A 14,900-nucleotide genomic window follows, 5' to 3' on the forward strand; every position below is an offset into this window, starting at 1 on the left:
TAGGTAGAGAGAGAGAAATAGAGAAAGACAGACAGATGGATGGATAGATAGAGAGAGATAGAGAATTTGAGATAGATAGATGTTAGATAAAGAATGAGAGAGACAGAGAAGATTATTAGATAGATAGATACTGCAGTTACATAGATAGATAGAGATAGAATTTGAGAGATAGATATATAGACAGATAGAGAGAAAGAGAGACATCAGCAAATCGGCAAGGCAAATGATCAAGGCAAACATTCGTATTGAACCTGGAAAGTATAAGCTCAGCTGCATTTTCAAGTACGGTATGTTCTGCGGATAACTTCGGTGCGGACTTTGGATCGCGCGCCCAGCTGATAATGTAAACAAACGTAGACGTAGACTCTTCACTAGTCGCTTTTTGGCTACTTTTCCGGAAAATGCCTTCGCCAGGGTGTAAAACGGAAACGCGCTTACCGGACATTTTGGGAACACGCATGTGGTCCTTCCGACCCCAGAGTGGGGGTGGGGCGGGGTGCGTTTTAGTCGCTCCCCGCCCTCATATCATCCCGACGCCTTATTTGAGGGGTGATAGAATGGCCGATATGAAAAGCACCGAGAAAATGATGATTTTCAATGTCGTCGGGATACAGAGCAGTCCATATTTTGTTTTATATGCCTCATCAATAATCACATAACTCTATCCCCAATCGATTGACTTTCAAGACCACTAGTAATCTAATCTCAAGTTGAAATATATATTATCTTGAATGCAGAAATAAATAAAATCAAATCAGAAAAATCAAATATAAAACGAGCTGCACTCACCATGCTCACGGAGCTGCTCTGTTGCATGCTGGCCAGCACAACCGATAAATCCAGTTTGCCATATGCAGCCAGCACGCCGTTGGTTGCGCGTACATGGCTGAGCAGCAACAGCAGCGGCACAGCCAGTTAACTCGAGCCAGCTAGATGCGCGCGTAGAAACACAAAGTGTGGCCCCGCCCTTATGGGTTACGAGTACTATCAGAGGATTTGATAGAAGATATGTACATTAAGTCAAACCTCTGAGACCACGATAGACGGAATAGCACCGCATCACATGATGCAGTTTTGACCAATCCGAGAATACAATCTCTGTATGAAGTATATAATTATTTCTATTTCCTGCCTCTCTTTATTTTTCAGTCGTACCAAATTCCGTCGGTGTTGACTCCGTGGGGAGGCGTGTTTACTACACAATTTCAAATCAAGCCACAATTTACTATAGGGATTTGGGCGATTTGGCAGTCACTTACGAATTGCCGTCAACTACTTTCCCATCATCTTCCTCACACACAACAATCGCAGTTGACGGTTTAGCAAGGTAAGTAGTGTACCGAGTTTTCAGCTTTCAACGATTACTCATTCCGTTTTGAAGACTTTCGTAGAAATATTCCCCGAATAAACGAAGTGTAGGGTTATTTGACCCCAACAATTAGGTGAAATGCGTTATCTAAATACGATTCATCACGTAACCTTAACGAAATATATGTTACTTAGCAATTCCTCAAAATTTGGTCGGAATGTTGTCAAAGGCCCCTAAATGTGCACCTAACATTCCGTTTTCCAACAAACGCTCATGCGTGACTATTCAGGCAGCACTCTGTTCATTTCATACCCATTTCCATACCATTTCTAATTATAGTGCATATCCCTTATCCTGTATACTTCAGACTTCTCAACAAAGTGCCGTAAGTTGTACAAGAGTAATCTTTCATCTGCGATGCATAACCTGCAATTTAGAGTGCCATCTTTATGAACTAAATTCAAGTCCGAAATAGTCTACCTTCAACAACTTTATATTTATTCGTAGTACGCAATGTAAAAAAATCGTAAAAGTTCTGATCATTTTCTTTTTTCATTAATTTTATTTTCATATTTTCAAAGTATGCCTATGGTATCATCAAACTGTGTTTTACGCATCAATGACCATTACTTTTAGAACAAGTGAAATGCCTATGACGGTCTCACCTGCACCACGCGATTGGCAATGCTGACTTTGATAACTTCTATAAAAAAACCATTCATATGATGATACAATACTACGTTCACTGATATTTGACCTTTATCATGTGACCTAAAACTTTAAAGTGATACTTTATTACCCCTATATCCACATTTTATAGATTATATCTATAATCTTTGAAAGTTATGACAACAATCTAATGATTACCTCTAAAATGGCCAAAGTTCAATGAACTTAAATGACCTTTTAAATTGGTCATGTGACCTGAAACTTTTACAGGATCTTCGAAGATACGTGATTACTTTTTTGTCCAAGTTTCATGAATCAGATCCATAAACTCCAGAAGTTATCATGGCAATTCAACATAAAACCCCATTAACGCCAAAGTTAATTGACCTTACAAGATCTTTGACCTTGATAATGTGACATGAAACTCACATAGGATGTTAAGTGATACTTGATTACTCTTATATCTAAGTTTCATAAATTAGATCTATGTACATTCGAAGATATAATGGTAATTCAACAGATACCCGATTATGGCCAAAATTAATTGACCTTTTACCTGGGTCATGTGACCTCACATGCGGACAGGATGTTCATTGATACTTGATCACTCTTATGTCCAAGTTTTATGAACTAGACCAATAAATGTTCAAAGTTATGATAGTATTTCAACACAAAAAAAAAACAATTTGGCCAAAGTTCATTGATCCTGAATGACCTTTGACCTTCATCATGTGACCTGAATCTTGCACAGGAGGTTTAATGATACATGATTACTCTTATGTCCAGGTTTCATGAATCAGATCCATAAACATTCAAAGTTATGATGGTAATTCAACAGATTTGGCCAAAGTTCATTGACCCTAAATGACCTTTGATCTTGTTCTTGTGACATGAAACTCAGGCACGATATTCAGTGATACTTGATCAACTATATGTCTGAGTTTCACGAACTAGGTGACATCTCAAAAACTTAACCTTGGTTAAGATTATGATGCTGATTCCACCAACACTGCTTCTCAACCCTTTCTTACTCGCGGACCGGGCTCGCGGACTCTCAGATTTTTTCGAGGCCCACCTACAAAACTCTAAGAAAAAATATGCCTACTTGTCTCGACTCAAAGATTGTCTCTACAATTGTAAACAGCAAAATGATCGCATAACTTTATGATCTTCTGCTGCAGTGGCGTAATGAGCAACCCCCCTGTTACACCCACAAATGTAATAATCGCCAACAAATGTAATAACGCCCACAAATTTAATAACACTTTACCCACAAATGTAATAACGCCCACAAATGTAATAACACTTTACCCACAAATGTAATAATTTTTGATCGCCCACAAATGTAATAACACTTTACCTACAAATGTAATAATGCACTTTACCAACAAATGTAATAATGACTTTACCCACAAATGTAATTAATTTGAAGTGATTTTGGCGAATTCGTTCTAAACTAATATCCTATAGTAATGCGTTCATATAGCACAAAAGTTCAAAGTTTTTTTTCCAGACCCGGTTAATGAAATATACAGTACAAGTCCAAGTCTTTTTCCAGACCCGGTTTTTCAAAATTATAATATACGTCCAAAGTCTTTTTACCAGACCCGGTTGTTTCAAAATTATAATATACGTCCAAAGTCTTTTTTCCAGACCCGGTTAATTCAAAAATTATAATGCAAGTCCAAAGTCTTTTTTTCAGACCCGGCCGTTTCAAAAGTTATAATATACGTCGGTGAGGGGTAAAGACAACACTCTAAGCCCAAGCATTTTAAGTGGGTTTAATTTTGAAGATTGGTCTCAGCTGTCATTTTTTTCAATATTTCTTTATGTTTTAAATAACCGGGTCCAGACGAAAGACTAAGCATAATACTCGTGTTATTCCACAAGAATAAGAATATGAGTCTTCTGTTTTTAGGATTGTTTAAATCATTTTTAAATCACCGGGTCTGGAATAAAGACAACGCTCTAAACATGTGCTTTTCTACATGCATGGTCTTAATTTGGAGGATTGTTGGTTCTTAGATTCGTTGTTGGGGGTTGAGTTTTATTGATTTTTTATTCCTGAAATAACTGTGTCTGGAGGAAAGTCGATCTTCGACAATCGGTCTTCATGTTGTTCCACAGTAATTATATTATTGGATATTCGTTTTAGAATATTTGTAAAAACTATTTTATTTTTAAAATAGTATCCAAGTCTGGAGAAAGGATGTCTGATTTACCCACGCGTTATTACAATGTTTTGTAGGGGTAGTAGTATTATTTTAAAAAAAGACATATTTTTACTGGGTGAAACTTTGGAAATTTGGTCTTAGATTTGAAGTTTTTCAGTTCCTTCTTTAATAGCCGGGTCTGGAGGAAAGAGTACGTTCTAGAACTCGTGTTATTCCACGAGAATAAGAATATAAGGTCTTATGTTAGATTTTTTTCGTAACTGTTTTAGGTATGGAATAAAGACAATACTCTAAACCTCTTTTAAAACAGGTTCTTAGGTTGAAGGTATGTTTGGTCTTAGACTTTGATTTTTTTTAATTCTTACTATTAGCGTTTTTTTTAAGAAAAAATGGTCGGGCTGAAAGACTACGCTATATTTAGCATTCATAAGATTATGGGGTCTTCATACTGTTTTAAACTGTTATTCATAATGTTTAAATAACAGGTAACCGGGTCTGGAGAAAAGACTACACTTGATTCTCTAATTTACTCTTAGTGCACATATTCACAATATACACCGTATAAGTTGAAACAACAACAAAGACATTAATTCCACCAGTTTTAATTAACTGGGTCTGGAGAAAAGACTAAGCTCGATTCCCATTTTTTCCACAGGAATATCATTATCGTATCTTAGTTTGGACTTATATTATAAATTTTGAAACAACCGGGTCTGGAAAAAAGACTTTGGACTTATATCACAATCTTTGAAACAACCGGGTCTGGAAAAAAAGACTTTGGACTTTTATTATATTTTTGAAACAACCGGGTCTGGAAAAAAAAGACTTTGGACTTTTATTATATTTTTTTAAACAACCGGGTCTGGAAAAAAGACTTTGGACTTATATCACAATTTTTGAAACAACCGGGTCTGTAAAAAGGCTTTGGACTTGTACTTTGTTTTATTAACCCGGTCTGAAAAAAAGACTGCACTTTTGTGCTATATGAACGCATTACTATAGGATTTTAGTTTAGAACGGATTCGCCAAAAATCCCTTCAAATTTATTACATTTGTGGGTAAAGTCATTATTACATTTGTGGGCGATCAAAAATTATCACATTTGTGGGTAAAGTGTTATTACATTTGTGGGCGTTATTACATTTGTGGGTGCAACACCCCCCCCCCCCAAAAAAAAAATGAAGGGGTTTGATATGGCGTATCGCGTACAATTGATAAAATGTTGCGAGTGATCATGGCGAGCAAGCTTCGACACATTATCACAAAAATCCAAGTTTATTTTAAATTTTGACACAACATTTAGGAAATATCTGAGGCTAAGAGCATCCCCATCTGTACACAAGTGTTCTGCTGAGAATAACATCCAGACTTTTTTCCTCTCGAAACACTCTTTTGGCTTTCCTGCAATCTTCGGATGTTTTGTGTTTCAGGTGTCTATGAAGCTCTGATGGTTTAAGCACCTTACTTGACAATAACTTCAGCACATTCGACACACATTGCATTTGGTTGTACATCACTGCGCAATTATGATAAATCCAAATTTAATGTATTCAGAGTCAGAATTTCTCACAGTTACCTTCTGAGACTTTTCAACGGTAGATTTGTTTCCTCCCTCACCCTTTCGGTCCATTTTGATTAAAACATGTTTCTTGAAATTCGAACATAAAGCTCTCAAGCACATTCGAAGCAATCAGTGTGAGAAATGAATACATTTGCAAAGGCCCAGTGAATGGGCAATAATTAATTACATACACAAAATGCCTGCACATGAGGCCTGATGTTCACATCAAAGTTAGATCGAAACCATCAGACAATGTGTATGTATATCACAACATGCTACCTGTAGACTTGCCTTTAACTTCGATTGACCCACTGAGACCGATTAAACCTACCATTTTCGGACATGAAATATAACATGTTAAATATACTATAAATTTCCTCCTTTTTTCTTCTCTGGAGCTTCTCGCGGCCCACCTGAGAGAGCTTCGCGGCCCACCGTTTGAGAAGCGCTGGTCTAAGTTCATTGACTCTAAATGACCTTTGACCATAGTCATGTGACCTGAAACTCAGGACGGATGTTTAGTAATACTTGATTAACCTTATGGCTAAGTTTCAATAACTAGGTTCATATACTTTCTAAGTTATACTGTTATTTCAAAAACTTAACCTTTGGTTATGATTTGGTGTTGACGCGCCGTTGCCGTCGGGAAAGTGGCGCCTATAGTCTCACTCTGTTATGCAGGTGAGACAAAGAGCGCCCTCTGATGTTTTGAAAATGTTTATATTTGCGGGGCAAAACGCAGATCAGTGGATGGAATGATCCGCTTTCCAACAATATACGCCATAATAAAGACAACGCTGGATTCCAAGTACGTAATAATGGTAAACAACTAACTGAGAGATTTCGAATTTTAATTTTCATTATACTTTTAAGTCTAAAAATATGAAATGAACGCGCTGTATCCCCGAAACCTGGGTCGAAATTGCAACTCCAGTTCCACGACCATTGACGGCGAAAATCATGCATCGGATCGAACAGCACGCATTAGCGGCGCGCGACTAGGCTGGCGTCAGGCCACGTCTAACGTCGATCGAGCAACCAAACTTTCAGACTATAAACGGCCATTCTTCTTATACAGTAGGCCTACATATTTTCCTGTTTTTTCTTAAATAATTTCCTGAAGAATATCAGCTTATGGAGGCAAACTGATTGCAATATTACAAAAGCTGCAGGTCTGTTAAAATCTTAGTTTCTGGGAACAATCATCAATCTTATCTTTCGTGGAGCGTTGTGGTCCAGTGGATAAGATTTCTGACTTTGAAACAGAGGGCCGTGGGTTCGAGTTCCAGCCATGGCATAATTTCCTTCAGCAAGAAATTTATCCACACTTTGGTGCACTTAATCCAGGAGAGGTGAATGGGTAACCGGCAGGATTAATTCCTTGAATTCATGATCGCTGAAAGGCAGCTCGGGCTAAACCAGGGTAATAATAATAAGAAGAACACGCCTCGGAATTGATTATTTCTAGATAGATGGCGCTATATAAATGCCTGTTACTATTATTTTTCTTCTCGAACTTGAATTGAAGACGGTATCAATATCCTAATTTGACCATTGTTTCTATGCATTCGCAATGTTTATTAAAAGATTGTACGGTTGTTAATCAATGCAAATTGTAAATTTTCCTGAACTTTTGCAGAATGTGTACAGATATTTAGAGAAATTTAAAAGCGAAAGAGAGTGGCCAAACTTCTCGTGCTTTTATACATTTTTAAAGTGAATTTGAAGGATTTCATTTACTTTGGTGATTTTTTGAAAAGAAAATTGTCGGTAAAAAACAGTGTAGATCTACGCCGAGACTAGATCTCAAATTAACGTTACAGTGTCTAACTATTTTGAACATTTCTGGGGGGGGGGGGGCAACTGGCCGTACACTGTGTATAAGTAAGGCTCTAACAGTTACTTATACTAGATCTACACTCTAAAAAAATGAAGTGCTAATTTAGCTCCTAAATAGCGTGTATGACTGCACTTCGGAGTGCTGATTTGTCTACTTTAAATTTGAACTAGACAAATCAAATTCTTTCATTTTGTTTTCATAATCGCTATTAGTTACCATGTTTACACTTAATCGGCTTTTGGTTCAGAAACAAAAGCCGATGCATAATCGGCTTTTGGTTTGCGTTTACACGTTGTTACAACCGCGAGCCGATGCAAAAACCTGAAATGATACGCAGGCACCAACAATATACGTCATAATAAAGACAATGCTGGATCAGTGCGCTTACAATTACATCACAATGGTAAAGTAAACGAAATACGCACAAATTGCCGATGCAGAATCGGCTTTCTGTTTACACGTGGTAAAAAAGCCGATTCTGCATCGGCTCGCGGTTCGAAACCTACTACTTTGGTGGTGCAAATTGCCGGTTCTGAACTGCGAGTCGATGCAAGTTACCACGTTTACACGCTATGAAAAAGCCGATGCTGCATCGGCTCGCGGTTCAGAACCGCGAGCCGATTCAAAAGCCGATTAAATGTAAACACGGTAAATGTTGTATTTAACCGCATACATTCGTAATTCCGAAGCTTCGTAATTCCGAAGGTTCGGTTATTCCGAAGATTCGTATTTCCGAAGGTTCGTAATTCCGAAGGTTCGTAATTCCGAAGGTTCGTATTTCCGAAGGTTCGTCAATACGAAAACGAAATAAGGTTCGTAATTCCAAAGGTTCGTTAATCCGAAAACAAAATGAGGTTCGTAATTCCGAAGGTTCGTCAATCCGAAAACGAAATAAGGTTCGTTAATCCGAAAACGAAATAAGGTTCGTTTATCCGAAAACGAAATAAGGTTCGTATTTCCGAAGGTTCGTTAATCCGAAAACGAAATAAGGTTCGTAATTCCGAAGGTTCGTTAATCCGAAAACGAAATTAGGTTCGTTAATCCGAAAATTAAATAAGGTTCGTTAATCCGAAAACGAAATAAGGTTCGTAATTCCGAAGGTTCGTTAATCCGAAAACGAAATAAGGTTCGTAATTCCGAAGGTTCGTCAATCCGAAAACGAAATAAGGTTCGTAATTCCGAAGGTTCGTTAATCCGAAAACAAAATGAGGTTCGTAATTCCGAAGGTTCGTCAATCCGAAAACGAAATAAGGTTCGTTAATCCGAAAACGAAATAAGGTTCGTTAATCCGAAAACGAAATAAGGTTCGTAATTTCGAAGGTTCGTTAATCCGAAAACGAAATAAGGTTCGTAATTCCGAAGGTTCGTTAATCCGAAAACGAAATTAGGTTCGTTAATCCGAAAATTAAATAAGGTTCGTATTTCCGAAAATGAAAATTATTCAGTTTGGTAACAAAAACGGTGTTGTCATTACAAGATTACACGATATTCTGCAATGATAGTAATAACGATCGATGATACATGCGTGTGTTGTGGCCAAAAGCATGTATTTCATTAAGAATAGGCGCCCTGATCAAGCATAGGCTAATTTCGATTTTATCTGAGCAATTGCTGCCTAAGCAAATGGTTTAAAGATGCAGGGATCAAGTGTGTTGGTCGCGTGCGAGTAACCATAGATAATAGAATTTGTATTGGAGGGGATGTCATTTTTGATAACAGCTTCTGCTGGTAATAAAAATAATACTAATAATGATCCTTGTGAGATGTTGAAAGCGCGAATCGCAAGCTCAAACTAGTAGACATTTCATGTAACAAGACGTGAACTTAAACATTCTGAGCATTTTTTGTAATCGTGAGAAAAATGTGTATCTTTCTAAAAAATTAACTCGAGGGCGAGCTGTAATTTGTTTATATACTGACCTGGGGCCCGTTGCATAAAACTTTTTACCTGAGAAAACTCAGGTTGTTTTTACCAGAGTTTTTGCTCTGTGCTAAATGCATAATGGCGGAAATCAGACTAACCTTAGTTTTCAGTTTTTACCAGAGTTTTCTCAGGTAAAATGTTTTATGCAACAGGCTTCTAAGTAATCTTTTAAGGACTGCATTTAGTGACTCATGAATAGAGTATATATCTCACGAACTAAATAATGAGAGCGCGAACCGCAAGCTTAAAATTTGTGATATTCCACCTGAAAACTGGACATTTTTATACTTTTTTGTAACCAGGAATAGAATGAGTTCCTCAATAAACAATATTTGATACGAGCGAGAAACGTGAGCCAAAATTTTCCGATTTTCCAACCTGAAAACTGGACAATGGCTAAACATTCTTGTAAAAAATATTAATAGCTGGGAGAACAGTTTTCAGAACTGAAGTGGCTTCCCAGGGTAAATAATATCTATATCATAATTATCATTATTATCATTCTAGGCCTACATGAAATTTCCAAAAGTTTGAGCACGTGATTCGCTCGCAACATCTCACAAGGATGCCCTTTTAACAGTAATTGACCAAAAAAGGCGAATTATACATCTTCAGATTTGATTTCTTTCCCCCAAAGCACTTGCTCGCTACACTCGCAAAAATGACACATAGTTATATAATTTATCAATCAGTTATCACTTAAAATATTTTGCTCAATGCAATTACTACAAAACACACAACCTCTTTACACAGATGATAATCTCATGGTGAAAATATACGTTTGCCCCAAATTGCCCCTATTGGCCCCTTTTTTGGGATTTGCTCTCCCCCCCCCCCCCCCCCAGGAAAATATGTTCCACCGCCACTGGTTGAAACACGCATCGTCTTCATGGCTAACTGAAAAATTTCTTTAAAAATCCCCTTTAGATCAGGTCAGAGCTTATATATTCAAAATGTCTGTTTGCGCTTCTTGCTCGCAGTTATTATCTAAACTTAGTTACATAGGCATCACGTTTTGAAGATCACAAACATATTGCCCATCATATTAAAAAAATATATATAGCTCGCGCTCGCATTATTTAAAAAGGGTTTATCATGTTATTACATATTTACTTTATTTTATAAGTATAAAGCTAATTATTGACTGTGAGGACTACCCTTTCAAAGAAACAAACAAAAATCAACTTTAAGCTGCCGATCGAGGAAAATATGGCTGGAAAAAAATTGCCCCCCCCCCCTATTTGACGATAGTTGGATCCGCCGGGAGGGAGGCAGGGGGCACTTCCCCCCAAATGAAATAAAAAACAGGGAAATTAATATTTTCCAAAATGGGAAAGTTCCTTTTTCAAAAATAAATATGCCGTTTTTCGTGTTTTTCGAAATAAAATACTCTTTTTAAAGTATACAAGTTAAGTTTTCAGGCTGGAATATTGCAAATTTTCACTAAATGTTTTCTTTAACAGGTTCCTTTTCTGGTCAGTATGTTTAAGCTCGCGTTTTGCGCTCGTGTTAATTTTTTAGTTAGATGCACATCTGTTTAATGACAGCAGAAATCTGCTCGGATTTTTAAAAACTTATTTTCATTTTTTATTGAAATACCCTAAAGATTTAGCTTGTGATTAACGCTCGCAACACCTCACAATAATGCCATTTTAAGAATAATTGACCCAAAAAAAGTTTTACAACTTCACCTTTGAATTTGTTTTACCAAGCCGCTCGCTCATTATACTCTCTCCCGAAAAATAAAGCCTAAATATACGTTTTGCCTTAATAAGAAATCACTTCAAAAAAAGGTTTTTCTCTACTTAATCACTATCAAACACACAATGACTTCAAGCAGATGATAATCTTAAGGTGAAAATGTCAATTTTGACGTATGAGTTTCATTTTTTTGGCTTTACCCCCCAAACGAAAATGCGTTCGGCCGCCCTTGCCTTCCCATCCTCATAACAATTGAACGGCAACAGTGTCCCCCGCCCCCTCCTCCTTGCCTCTGCCTCTGCTTTCCCGGTTTTCATTTTTCGGATTAACGAACCTTATTTTGTTTTCGGATTAACGAACCTTATTTCGTTTTCGGATTAACGAACCTTATTTCGTTTTCGGATTAACGAACCTTATTTCGTTTTCGGATTAACGAACCTTATTTTGTTTTCGGATTAACGAACCTTATTTCGTTTTCGGATTAACGAACCTTCGGAAAAACGAACCTTATTTCGTTTTCGGATTAACGAACCTTATTTTGTTTTCGGATTAACGAACCTTATTTCGTTTTCGGATTAACGAACCTTCGGAAAAACGAACCTTATTTCGTTTTCGGATAAACGAACCTTCGGAACAACGAACCTTATTTCGTTTTCGGATTAACGAACCTTCGGAACAACGAACCTTATTTCGTTTTCGGATTAACGAACCTTCGGAACAACGAACCTTATTTCGTTTTCGGATTATCGAACCTTCGGAATAACGAACCGTCGGAATTACGCCACAAATGTTCGGATTAACGAACCCTTTTTCGTTTTCGGATTAACGAACATCGAGGTATAGGCAATTTACGTGTTTCGGAATTACGAACCTTCGGAATAAAGAACCTTCGGAATTACGAAGCTTCGGAATTACGAAGTGTAACCGTATTTAACGGCGGCGCTTGATTTCAATGGCATACGTACTAAAATATGCGCGTATTCAGCTGTCCTTCAAATACGGTATGAAAAAAAGCTTGCTCATCGCGTGAAAATTTTACGAACCGACTCAAACCGCAAAGCTGCTATAAAATAACAATGCGCATGATGCACGTATGATGTGGTGACCATAATTTGCGCACATTGTAAAAATTATCTTGAAGTTGATTTTCAATCAAAAAAATATATCACAGCTCACACAAAATTAATCAAAACCATTAATACCAAATGGAAGGCAAGAACCCAAAAACAAACTCACTTGAGGGAAGTATAATGTAGGTCAAGGGTTTCGCCGGTATCGCGATCTCAAAATTCCATGGCGATCGACTAGTGCGCGCTCGGCTGAAAAAGTGTCATTAAAAAGTGTGACCTTAATTTGCGCACGATCGTTTTGCAAGGATTTTGAAAAGAAATCAAGCAGACAAATGTAAGAGAATTATATCAGATGGACGTCAAAATGCCATAAATTCGGTTGGTACCACATTTTATTTACTTATTTTGAAAAATCTGCTCGCAAACTGGCGATTTATTGATGCTTGTCGAGAAGATCAGATTTTCTCGGAGCGGACGCAAACGGCAACAAAATTTGCCGATATTTTGCCAATAATTTTACATTACCTTAAAAAACTACCATTCTTCGTAATTTGAAGTCTCTCTTTCTGTTGGGGATATCAGTTTTTGTCTCACCTGCATAGCAGAGTGAGACTATAGGCGCCGCTTTTCCGGTGGCGGCGACGGCGGCGTCAACATCAAATCTTAACCTAAGGTTAAGTTTTTGAAATGACATCATAACTTAGAAAGTATATGAACCTAGTTCATGAAACTTAGCCATAAGGTTAATCAAGTATTACTGAACATCCTATAAGAATTTCATGTCACATGATTAAGGTCAAAGATCATTTAGGGTCAATGAACTTAGACCCTGTTGGGGAATCAACATCAAAATCTTAACCTGAGGTTAAGTTTTTGAAATGTCATCATAACTCAGAAAATATATAGACCTAGTTCATTAAACTTGGACATAAGGTTAATCAAGTATCACTGAACATCCTGCATGAGTTTCATGTTACATGGTCAAGGTCATTTAGGGTCAATGAACTGTCGATTTGGGGGTATGTGTTGAATTACAATCAAAACTTTGAAAGTTTGTTGGTCTAGTTCATTAAACTTGGACACAAGAGTAATCAAGTATCACTGAACATCCTGCGCCCATTTTAGGTCACATGACCAAGGTGAATGGTCAATGAACTTTGGTCGTAATGAACTTTGGCCGATTTGGGGGTATCTGTTGAATTACAATCAAAACTTTAAAAGTTTATTGATCTGACTTTTGAAACTTGGACATAAGAGTAATCAAGTACCACTGAATATCCTGTCACATGATCAAGGTCAAAGGTCTTGTGAGGTCAATGAACTTTGGCCGAATTTGGGGTATTTGTTGATTACCATTCTATTTCTGTAAGTGTATTGGTCTAGTTCATAAAACGTGGAAATAAGAGTAACCAAGTATCACTGAACATCCTGTGCGAGTCATAGTAGTTTTCAGAGTGAGCACTGCTGCTATGTTGAATCGCGTGGTGCAGGTAAGACGGCCAGAGGCATTCCATTTGTTGTATAAGTAAGTAGCTTCTGCATACATTCCCTTAATTTGAAATATTGAAAGAATGATTACGAATTGTGGACAACTATATGTACATGTATATTACAAAAAACAGAATGTATGCTTTAAATTGGTGTAAACACTCTGGCCCGTATTCTGATAGCGTAGTTTAACTTAACCCTAGTCTAAGTTTGGTAATAAACTGCCATATTTAAACATAGGTTTAAGCTTCGTATTCCGATAGCAAGGTTTAATCTAACCCTGGTCTCAGTGTGGTAATAAATCCTCAAAATTTAAACTCGCGTAGGGGGTAGTTTAAGCCCGGTTTAAATCCAACAAATCATGGCCAACACATTTTTAGAATGTATGATTATATTGTATTTTGAGCTACTTCCTCAGTTTTTAACCGATTCTCTTGAAATTTGGAACACACATTGGTCTTCAGGTAAGGTGTAATAATTTTTTTTTTTACTTTTTCGCAAATTGTGTTGTCATGGTAACAGTATATCATTGCCAAAATTTTGCCGTTTAAAATACTTTCATCAGTTTTGGACCAATTTGGACCAAACCGAAGAAAGTTGGCTCACACACTGGTTTTGAGGTAAAGATGTGCAAGACACTTTTTTCATGTGTCGGAAATTGTGTTGCCATGGTAACGGTATATTATGGCAAAAACTTTCTATTAATCTTGCTGTTCCAACTACTTCCTCAGTTGTCAATGCATAAGGTTTGACCTACTCAATTAATTTAGGGGAAATAATACAGTGAGTGTTTTACATGAACTAATTGGAATGATACAGATTAATGATGCCTTGGTAATACTTAAATTAAATAAAAAGAAACAATGTTGCAAAGATCCCGTTGCCATGGCAACAGCTTATTTCCCTCTAGAAAGATAAAAATGTTGATAAGATTTAGAATACATATATGATCATCATTCAATTTTCAATAATTTTTGAGGTACTGCAGACAGGAATAACCGTCGTTTCTGGGGACTTATTTTTAAAATTCTGACATTTTACTGTCATATCACATTGCCTTGGTGAGAGAGGTCAACGTAGACTGTCAACTCACAGTTCAGCGGAACAACCAATACAGAGACTGTTCAAAGCTTTTTGTCTAAGACAATCAGATCTATACCACTA

At 37.1% G+C, this 14,900-nt stretch overlaps 1 protein-coding gene across 1 annotated transcript in view; it reads left to right on the forward strand.

The window, feature by feature from the left end:
* The window catches only part of LOC121419789, a 49,288-nt gene that overhangs the window by 20,441 nt on the left and 13,947 nt on the right, over positions 1-14,900 (forward strand). Inside the window, exon 3 of the mRNA XM_041614244.1 lies at positions 1,150-1,327. Within this exon, the coding sequence (XP_041470178.1) occupies positions 1,150-1,327 (178 nt within the window). The remainder of the gene's footprint in view (positions 1-1,149; positions 1,328-14,900) is intronic.

This window comes from Lytechinus variegatus, chromosome 8 (genome assembly GCF_018143015.1).
Source record: "Lytechinus variegatus isolate NC3 chromosome 8, Lvar_3.0, whole genome shotgun sequence".
Lineage (NCBI taxonomy): Eukaryota > Metazoa > Echinodermata > Echinoidea > Temnopleuroida > Toxopneustidae > Lytechinus > Lytechinus variegatus.